The 10,371-nt window shown below is 56.1% G+C and overlaps 2 protein-coding genes across 2 annotated transcripts; one reads left to right on the top strand and one right to left on the bottom strand.

Moving 5' to 3' along the window:
* Positions 1-2,903: 2,903 nt before the first annotated feature.
* Positions 2,904-6,443, top strand: P884DRAFT_197104 (P-loop containing nucleoside triphosphate hydrolase protein; the record flags this gene model as incomplete). The annotated part of the gene is made up of 12 exons (XM_069438037.1): positions 2,904-3,725; positions 3,787-3,969; positions 4,051-4,534; positions 4,583-4,584; positions 4,633-4,735; positions 4,785-4,851; positions 4,928-5,089; positions 5,148-5,594; positions 5,664-5,891; positions 5,963-6,067; positions 6,148-6,338; positions 6,415-6,443. 12 exons carry the CDS (start codon positions 2,904-2,906, stop codon positions 6,441-6,443), a joined length of 2,823 nt encoding a protein of 940 aa, XP_069299059.1.
* Positions 6,444-8,596: 2,153 nt separating this feature from the next.
* P884DRAFT_298819 (Alpha/Beta hydrolase protein) lies at positions 8,597-10,089 on the bottom strand (the record flags this gene model as incomplete). Its single annotated transcript, XM_069444644.1, has 2 exons — positions 8,597-9,969; positions 10,035-10,089. The coding sequence occupies 2 exons, from the start codon at positions 10,087-10,089 to the stop codon at positions 8,597-8,599; spliced, it is 1,428 nt and encodes a 475-aa protein (XP_069299058.1).
* Positions 10,090-10,371: the final 282 nt, after the last annotated feature.

Below are 10,371 nucleotides of genomic sequence, written 5' to 3'. Positions count from 1 at the left end.
CCGTGTTGGGAACGCGGGTTGCGAGGAGCTGAAGGCGACATCTGTTTCCGCCTGTCGAGGGGTTGGGCGGAGGGATCGCTTTCAACCCATCCAGCCCGGGACAGCTCCACAACACCTGGTGTAATCTTGTGGTGGCAGGCCGACCTGGGTTCACCGGCGCGGCAGAAGATGCACTCCTAAGTGTGCTGCTGTACAATGTAGGCATGTGCGTACACAAGTACGTATATCCATACCTACACAACATATATGATGCTCCCGGTGGTTAATCGCCAAGTTATTTCCCACGGGGGCAGCCAGAAACATTTCGAGCTGCGTCTCACTGACCAAACCGCGGGGATGTCCTGCATTATGTGGCTTGGCGCAACTGGGGTGACTTGGGAGAGGCGCATGTCTTTTTTTTTTCCACCCATTCAATCCAGCGTTGGTGCTCGGCCACTTCTCGTCCGGCCAAAAAGATGGCCCCGCGCATACCGAATCGGTGCACGGCAGACTGCTGCTGGCTTGATCGCGCCGAGCGGGACACTAAGGCCTCGTTCGATGCACCATCCCTCCCTCGTCGAGTCAGCGCCTGAAATCGAGGCGAATGCCGCGGTCGAAGGGGTGGATGATAAGGCAAAGGTTCTGCTTTTGAAGAAGTGACATCGATGAGCTTCTGGAGCTTGTGCGTTGCGGCGCTTTCCGCGAATGGAACGGTGTTAACAGCAGTGGGCCGCCGCAGCCCGTGCTGAACAAGATAACTGGGAGAAAAGCGATGACACTGGGATGAGCAGACATGATTGGGATGGATGGGATTGGTTATTCATGGGTTGAGACAGTGCGGCATATCGGCTGGCGCACTGTCGCTTCAGATGCCAGATTACCACGAGGAGTTAGGAGCGCTCTTTGGGCTTGCTTTTGGAGCCGAAATCGCCGCTTTGGGAATCCCATTAGCTCAAGACGCAAAAACCCACTTCGATTTCAGAGCCTGCACCGAGCAAGAGCATCAGAACCGGCGCACTGACTGACGAGACTGCGAAACTGGCCAACTTAGGCTCGCCGCCATCGTCTACTCCCGAGGCCGACCCTGAGTTGGTCGCTGCCATCCTCGCAGAGGCCGAGTTGCGGTTTCGTCATGGGACTGCACAACGGGCGACAGCGGAGCTACCGGGGTGGGGGCCGTTCAAATGACATCTAGCCCGCGACATTTTCGTGTCGCCACAGGACGCTCTCATACAAGGTAGTTGTACGGAATATTGAGCCCTTTGGTGGCTTGATACTGAGAATACCAGCGGTCGGCTTCTCACCACGGAGCCGTCAGAAACGAACCCTTGATGTTGTTGTCCCATCGGTCCTCAGAGCATGGTCAATTGGTGGTCAGGGGGGTTGTTTGAGGTTAGTGTGTGCTCGGGCCGGCGCGGTGGCTGTCGGGCTCACGGTGCCATCATCCTCTGCAGGGGTGGAGACTTCTAGGCCGCGTTCTGTACGACGCACACAACGTTAGCATTACCACAAAACAGAATGCTCGCGCTACGCTAGGCACAGCCCAATCGCTGTTTCACCTGTTATAGCGGCATTTGTGCTAGAGAAGAACAAAGGTGAAGATCGAAGTGGAAGAGGGAGCCAAAGACATCGCTCGGCAGTTAGAAGGGCCGAGAGTTCTGAATAAGGACGTCTCAACCCTTCTCGAATGAATCTCAGCCTTGACCTCAAAACTCGGCCATGCTTGGTCAGGAACTAGCAAACAGCCCAAGTCTGGCCCAGGACCATTTCGATTTCTTACTGGAAGCAGGCAAATAGCAAGCGCCAAGCAATAGTTTCGAAGCAATCGAAGAATTGTCCAGCCGTACCAGTGCCCGGTAGAAGCATACTTTCGTGGAACGCTCGACGTGTTTAGGGATCGCCACGTCGAGTATGCAAGCCGGGCTTGCCCACCTCGTTGCCTGCTTTGTGGATGATCACCACACCCCGTCCGCTTCTGTTTCAGATCGGCTGATTGTCTTCCATCTCGACTGAAGATGATGGGTCGCGAAGCGAGACCGCTGGGATGGAGCGCAACAGAGAAATCGACGAATTGTTTCACTTGAGGTTGACCCGGGAGTGTTGTAGGGTTTACTTGGTCGATAGGCACTAGAGCCGGCCTGGGGTTTAGTAGCGCTGGTATCTTCAATGCATTATTAGTGTATGTGCGGAATACAAGGGAGTTGGCAGACGAGCAAGAGCCTGGGAGCTTGGCGGGCGAGGCGGGAGGGGCATCTGGATGGAAGGTTGTCCTTTCTAGCGGCTGTGACCAAGCTCGGCTTGTGTGGGGACCAAAAAAGTGGAGCCTCCCATGCTGCATGCCAAATCCATCCGAGAGAAGATGAGAGGCTGTTTCGATGTTCAGGGACCACGAGCCAAGAGCAAGGGCTGGAACGACCCGCTAGCCCCACAACGAATGTGGGTGCAGCCCCTGCGCTTTTCCCGAGCCGCTGGGTTTCTGGCTCTTTGACGGGAGTTGACGCGCCACTGGTCCAAGCCAAAAAGGCAACGTCAGACGCGACTTCGCGATTTCGAGTCGCGCCCGCCAGGCAATCAAACCGGGCGTGAGCTCAACAGCAATCCGGATCTCTGCTTCTTGCAAGAGTCAATTTCCGGCGTTTTGAAGTCGGGAGATGCCTCCAATTGCGTTTTTAGACAGTCTGGGGCAGCAAGCCCTCTCTCCCTCTCCCTCTCTTTCTCTTTCCCTCTTTCTTTCTTTCTCTCTTTCTCTCTTTCTCTCTTTTCGCACAGTCCTGGGCTCGCAACGATTGCAGCCCTTGCTGTTTTGACAGCAAGAAGGATTCACTCAACCCTATCCGCGTTGCTCCCGTACTAGAATACCGCATGCGTTGCAAGGTTCTTACTGTGGTAAATCCTCATTAGCACTTCTCCTGTTGCACTACATCATGGCAGACAAACCCAGGCTGCTTGGCAGCTGGCACACATCAGCAGTACAATTTGGGCCAGAGAATCCACAGAGATATCCGACAACTCCCGTCGCTGGCCAGAAGCGCGGCTATGCTGCTTTCTCGTCCCAACAACATCCCGACCGCAATGGCACGGGATTGCAAAGAAGAGCCGTTTTGCCGCGGGCGCTCTCCACTATTCGCTCCGATTCGGACAGCAACGGCGCGGTTGAGCGGCCGCAGCTGGTTGCGAGTGCCATCGAGTATCCAGACGGCTCTGTAACCAAGAATGATGGGCCCTCGGAGTACTCGCAGAGACAGATGTTCGCTGCTACGCCAACTTCTAGCGTTGACCCTCTGCTCTCATTATCGCACCCCGCCTACGGACTGCCCGAGCAGCTTGTCGCAAATTTTGCTGCGCTAGGCATCAAGGCGATATATCCCTGGCAGAGGCAATGCCTCTGCGGTCCGGGCCTCCTAGGCGGGGAGAAGAATCTAGTCTACAGCGCTCCTACGGGCGGCGGCAAGTCGCTGGTCGCTGATGTTCTCGTGCTGAGGCGGGTCCTCGAGGACCGCGCGGCCAAAGCCATCGTGGTCCTGCCGTACGTCGCCCTTGTTCAGGAGAAGGTCCGTTGGCTCCGCAGCATCGTCAGCGGCATCCCGCGCGCGGAGGCCGCCAACCTTGACATGCCAGATGACAGTCATGGATTCTGGGCCCCTAGGGCCGACAAGGACACCATCCGAGTGGTCGGTTTCTTTGGCGGGAGTAAGATCAGGGCGTCCTGGGCGGACTTTGATATCGCAGTCTGCACTATAGAAAAGGTGAGTGGGCGACGTACAGCCCCGGGGGGCTGGCCGACTCTGATTTCGGGTTATTGCGTAGGCAAATTCTCTCGTCAATATGGCCATTGAAGACTGTTCCATCTCCAGCCTGCGAGCCGTTGTCCTGGACGAGTGCCACATGATTGACGACGACTACCGGGGCTATCTTATAGAGCTCATGACGACCAAACTCCTTTGTCTTGGTCAGCCACTTCAGATCATTGGCATGAGCGCGACACTCACGGTATGCAGAAGCTCTTTTCCTCTTTCTTTTGCTTTCTTCCACGGTCCACCAAGGAGGTGGTAATCTCTAATCGGACGTCAGAATATTGAGCTCCTGAAACGGTGGCTTCAGGGCCATTCTTACGAGACTCACTATCGACCTGTGCCGATCGAAGAGCATCTGGTGTGCGACGGGAAGATATACGGATCGGAAACCACGGCCGCTTTACTGAAAACATCTGCGGCCCAACCGGACACGGGAAGCCAATGCGGCCTGCCGGGACTGCAGCCGATGAGGCTAATCAAGCCTTCAGACCACAAAGAGCTCGCGGACCCCGTCCGGAACGCCGTCGTTGCCCTCGCAAACGAGACCGTCAGGGCCGGTTACGGAGTTCTCGTCTTTGCGAGCAGCCGTGCTGGCTGCGAATCGGACGCTCTTCTGATAAGCCGCGTCCTGCCGACATTTGCAGAAGCGGACCCCTTGATTCAAGAAAAGAGGCTGGATTTACTCGGAGACTTGCGCAGCCTAAGCACGGGGCTTGACCCGAAGCTAGAACAAACCATCCCCTTTGGCGTCGCCTTCCACCGTAGGAACCCCACACGCCCAGCTACAGCACGGTACTGACTGTTTTCAGATGTAGGCTTCTCCGGCACTTGTGGCGGATGTTGATGCTGACATTCCAAGGCTGGCCTCACGACCGAAGAACGAGAACTGATCGCGAACGCCTACGATCAAGGGGTGCTCAAAGTATGCGTGGCAACCTGCTCCCTTGCGGCGGGTATCAATTGTGAGTCGGAGTCTGCTTTCTCCTCCGGGTTGCCCACTGACGTCCGCAGTGCCAGCGAGGCGGGTGATTCTCCACGGCGCCCGCATGGGTCGTGATCTAGTCGGTCCAGCTATGCTGTAAGCGCCGTGACACTTGAACAAAAAACGAACACGAACAAGAAAGAAAAAAAATACGAGAGACTGACGTGGATAGTCGGCAAATGCGCGGACGAGCCGGGAGGAAAGGTAAGGACGAAGTAGGTGAAACATACTTGTGCTGCCGAAGAAGCGACCTGGATGCCGTGGTAGACCTTATGCACGCGGAGCTCCCGCAAGTATCGAGCTGCCTCATATCCGACAAGCGCCGCATCCAAAGGTGAGTGCTTACCTGGCTGTGTGTGAAGGCGGGATTCCGTTGGCTAATAGTCGGTCAGGGCCTTGCTAGAGATCATCGCGATCGGACTAGCAACAAGTCGGGAATCCCTCGACGATTATGTCAGTCGGACATTGCTCGCATACTCCACAGAGCCGCGCTCGATCCAAGAGCACGTCGAGGCGAGCATAGCCGAGCTCCAGGAGATGCAGCTCGTCACGGTCGACGAGTACGGCAGCTTCGAGGCCACTCGGTTGGGCAAGGCCATCGTTGCCTCGTCGCTTGACCCCGAAGACGGCATATTTATTCACGACGAGCTGAAGAGAGCATTGCAGGCATTCGTCATGGATGGGGATATGCATGTCCTCTATCACTTCACCCCTGTCCATGACCTCGGCGGCGTCGTGGTCAATTGGAAGGCCTTCTGGAATGAGATCCAGCAACTGGATGATAGCGGTCTCAGGGTCATGCACCTTTTGGGACTTAAGCCTGTCGTGGTCGACAACATGTGGGTGGCTGCCTTTTTTTTTCCCCTCGGGATAGTTCGCAAATGGGACGTAGCTGAGACATGAGGCAGGCTCCGTGGAGGCATTCTGAGAGAGAGCACTGCCGAAGAGAAGGAGATCGCACGACGCTACCGCCGGTTCTACCTCGCGCTGCAGCTGCGAGATCTCTGCAACGAGATGCCCATCCATCGGGTCGCCGAAAAGTACGATATGCCACGCGGGTCTATCCAGAACCTGGCGCAGACTTGCCAGGGATTTGCCGCCGGGATGATCAAGTTCTGCGAGATGATGGGCTGGGGGTGGGTTGTTTTTTTTCTCTTGCTGTCACTTGGAGCTTGCTGAGATCCCCTCCCCGCTAACGATGTCCAAGGGCCATGGCCGCTGCCCTCGACCACTTCTCGGACAGGCTGAACGCTGGCGCAAGGGCTGACCTCCTAGCACTTTCGAAAATCACGTTTGTGAAGAGCAGAACCGCGTAAGGCCGATCAATAAAGGGGGGCGGAAAGTTGGGATGGTGAATGAGCGCGGGCTAACTTTTTTTTTCCCCTTTGCCAGACGGATATTCTGGGACAACGGATTCAAGACGATCGCCGCGGTTGCGAATGCGCATCCGGAGGAGCTCCTCCCGGTCCTGATGCAAGCGCAGCCCAACAAGGTGAAGCTGGGGGCCAAGGACGAGCAGAAGTTCAAGGACAAGCTGCTGGCCAAAGCGAAGATTATCGCCGACTCTGCTAACCGGCTATGGGGTAAACTCTCCCACATACCCTTTCCTTTCTGTGGGTTCTTTTTTTTGCATTCCCGGATTTACTGACCTTTTTGTAGAGATGGAGTTGGAATATGATTACGAGTAGGCGTGAAAGTTTCCGACATCGCGCAAGGTGCCGGCTTCGCAACTACCAAATTGGCGCTCTTGGGAAGCGCGAGGGCCTTGGCATGAATCCTTAGCTCTTGGTTTTCGTGACAGCATGCTATTGTGGATTACGTGTTGTAGGTACGTACAAACACTGACGAGTGTTGTCGCTGAGACGAGAAATTGAGCTCAGCGAAGTCTCAATGGGGATCTTATTTTTATCGATGCAAACCAACAGGGGCGTCCTGGGCACCGTCCCGGAGATTGGGGGGTCAAATTCTGGCCCGTTGCTACAATTTCCGACTTGGGTCAATTAATGCGCAGAGGCGCAGATACGTCATGCATACAAGGTGAGCAAGCAAGCTCTTTCGGCCACTGCGGGGAGATACATGGGCCGCGGCTGCCTTCTTCCCAGCCTGTCTCCGATGGCACATTCCCCCTTTCAGCGCAGCATACAAAGAGCTGCACCAGCATCTCAGCACTGTCGCTTCTGGTTGGCTCAATTCGGGTGTTTGTACGTACAGTCTGTACCTCTGTATATACCTACGTTGCATACATTACATACATCATGCAATGGGTACAAGTCATTCCGTACTGTAGCAATCCGGTTCGTCCCCACAAAGGTTGCAGCTATGGGAATGGTCTCCCCGCTCCGGAAGCGAGTGAGGACGGACCTGACCTCTTGTCTGCCTCCCCTGGGGGCTTGGCATAGTCATTGGTGGTGCCCTCTGATTGATGTACGTGTCTGCTCTGTGGACGGGGTGTGACAGCCTATCTACCTTCCCCCCAACCTCGCCTCATTGAGCCGCCTCACCGCACTGCCCGCCATCGTTGGTGGGCTAGGCCCCCCCATCTCTTCTTGTTGTACCGTCATGGAGAAAAGGCAACCCCCCTCCCCACCCCGAATCAGCCACACCACCAGCATGGTCGTTTGGTAGGGGAGGGGAAGGAAGAGAGGAAGAGGAGAGGGGGTTGGGGCTTCGTTCAGATGTCTCGGGCTAAGTTCTGGTTGCTGTCACAGGGCGGCCTGTCTCTTAAATGTACATGTACAGTACTATGTAGATTATGTAGGCTTATTGCCGAGGCCAAGTCTTTCGTGTTGTGCCTTCCCGCCTTGCGAGAAATTCCCGGTCACATTTTTCTTGCTTTCTTTTTCCTCTTTCTAATTTTCTTTCCTACTCTTCTGTTGTGTTTGGCCTGGTCTTGAGTCTTTTGTTCGCTTCGTCTCTGACTTGCCAGCGCACTGCGACTTTGTGGCTTTGTTTTGTTTCCCCCCGTTTGACATATTCGCTGCCCTTTTGCAGCCCAACAACGGCGCCACTTACAAAACAGAGAGAGTGGGTTCCCGACTTACATTGTCCCTGCATCAAGGAACCACGTCTGCGGCGCCCAGTGCTAGCTCTGATCCTACTGACTCCCGGAGGAGGACCCGGCCATCTTTCACTTCCTCGTCGCCTACATTTACGAGGGCAAATATGAACCCATCCGGCCTGCAGCTTCGGTCTTGGGTAAGTTAGATATCCCCAGTCATGCACCGCCCAGCTGTAACTGTCCGCAATGCATCGCCGCCGCCTGTCCACCCTGCTGGTCTTGCCGTGCCTCGCGCAACCTCCCAGCCCCCTGTCCTCCCCCCCCCCTCCCCTCCCCCAGCAGTCCGACGCCTTTGTGAGGGCGAACCATAGACTGCCCAACATCGCAATGCAGCCGGCCCCGCCAGTGGGCTGGCATTGATAGATATGAAGGCGCCGTGGTGATATTCCCCGGGGGAGTCGTATCCTGCACGCGCCGGATGGATGATATTGTCGATATTAACAGGGCTGGGTTAATATCCAGCTGGGGCTTAATTCTTTCGCCCATTTTCTTTTTTCTAAGGAGGAAGTCGGGACCGAATTTGGAATGCGAGAAAGAATGATACCATGAAGAGAGTTTTTAAGTGCAAAGTACTGCGTTGACCCTTCTTCGGCTCGAGTCTCTACCTGACTTGGTCCATAATTACTTTCTTTGATTTTCGACCGGACAAAGGCCGTCAAATCGTTGTATCCTGTGTGTTCCGCCCTAGATTTCAATCCGCGTCAAGACCCACAACTGTAGAGGTGGTGTTTCTACATGACCTCAGGGAGATCTCTTAGATCCTGACGCGTAAGTCGAACTGGCTCAGTCGATATTATCATCCCTCAGCTTGAACAGGGCGGCAAACACCTCCTCCGACTTGGACCTGACCGCATCGTGATACCATCCGTTGGTCTCGTGGACCTTGATCCCCCTCACCAATGCCGCGGTCTCTCGGGCCAGCTCGAAGTCGACGTACATGTCGTCCACGTAAGAGATGGCGTACACGGGCACCTGATTCCGGCGCAGCTGATCCTCGTCATACAAGTCTTCGTCCCACTCCTCCGTCTTGGCCAAGATGTCAGCCGCGGCAGCCATGCGCGCCAGCTCCGGGCCGGTCGTACCCTCGAAGTAAAAAGGGTAAACCATCTCGCCCGAGAAGTACAAAGGCTTGTGGGACGGGGTAGATTTGAGGAAGTTTGCGGGGTCGGCGAGCCAGGAGAAAGGTTGGAGCTCCCGGCCGATGCGGTCGGCAGCCCAATTTGAGGGTGAGGAGCCCCTTTGCTTGGTGTTGTAGATGGCCTCGTGGAGGATGGCGTAGATGGGGTTGTTGTCGTAGGGGATATGGGACTCGAAGGCTGCCAGCGAGGCTCGCGTGAAGAAGCCGAATTGTTCGATGTCGGCGCCGAGGCGGAGCACAAGCGAGTGGATATCATCCAGACCGCCGTGGCTGCCAAAGGCGAGGCCCAGTGTGAGGAAAAGTTGGACGGTCAGTTTACCGCCCGATGGGAGGGGGATCCCGCCTCTGTCCTGGATGTACTCGGCAAGAGAGCGGACCGTGACCATATCCTCAGGGTACTTGCGGTAGTAGGCCGCGTTGCGCTCCATGAGCTTCCTGTAGGTGGCGCGGTAGACGTCGTCGGCGGTGCGCTTTACCGGGGCGAGGCCGCCGGTAATAAAGACCTCTCGGAGGCCCCGAGGGTACTTGGAGAGGTAGGTCAAGGCGACAAAACCGCCGAAGGACTGGCCGAAAAGGGACCACGCCTTGCGTTCCTCGTCAAAATCCTGCGTCAGACACAGCCGCACGGCCTCGAGATCGCGCACGATGCTGTTGGCGCGAAACAGCTTCAGGTACTCGGCTTGCTGCGGGGGATCGCCCTGTGCGAGGACGGAGTCGGCATTGATTGGGGTGCTGAGCCCGGTGCCGCGGTAGTCGAGGTACAGGACCTGGTAGCCACGGCTGAGGGCCACCTGGGTCAAGGGCATGTTCTGCGGCTCGCGATTGCCAAAACCCGGGCCGCCCTGGAGGTAGACGATATAGGGCAGCTTCTCCTTGCTGGCGAGGTCCGAAGCGGAGAGGGGCACAGTGGGCCGCTCATGTCTCCTGACTCTCCGGCCGAACAGCGTCAGGCTGCCAGCATCGGGCCGGGCATGGTTCTTGGGCACCTCGAAGAAAAGTTCGGTGACGTGCAATTGACCTGACCCCTTGTGAGCGGACGAGACTCAATCGAGGATGCACACATGGCATCCCGAAGGTTCCTACCAGGAAGAACATGGGACCTGCTTCTCTGCAGCCTGGCAGCCTGAACAGTAGCCATGATCCGGTCGAAGCAGGGGATATGGGGATACGGGTGTTGAAAGAGTAGCAGCACGAGCAGCCTAAAGCGGAGAAGGGGGGGGGGGGTTGCACAAGGAATCGGACGGCGATAGAAGCCTGAACTGCGTTGCAAGTCAAGCTTCTTGTGTAGAGGCGGATAGCGCGACCGGATTGCAGAACGAAATTTGCAATGAGAATGGCCCAAGAGTGTATGTGGAAAGGAATTTGGAAAAGTGTTTAAGCCCGTCAGATGACATGTCCTACCGTTGGGTGCAAATGATCA

This window comes from Thermothelomyces heterothallicus (genome assembly GCF_042370625.1).
Source record: "Thermothelomyces heterothallicus CBS 202.75 unplaced genomic scaffold P884_scaffold_7, whole genome shotgun sequence".
In the NCBI taxonomy this organism is placed as follows: Eukaryota; Fungi; Ascomycota; class Sordariomycetes; order Sordariales; family Chaetomiaceae; genus Thermothelomyces; species Thermothelomyces heterothallicus.
This window is presented reverse-complemented; position numbering and strand designations above follow the sequence as displayed.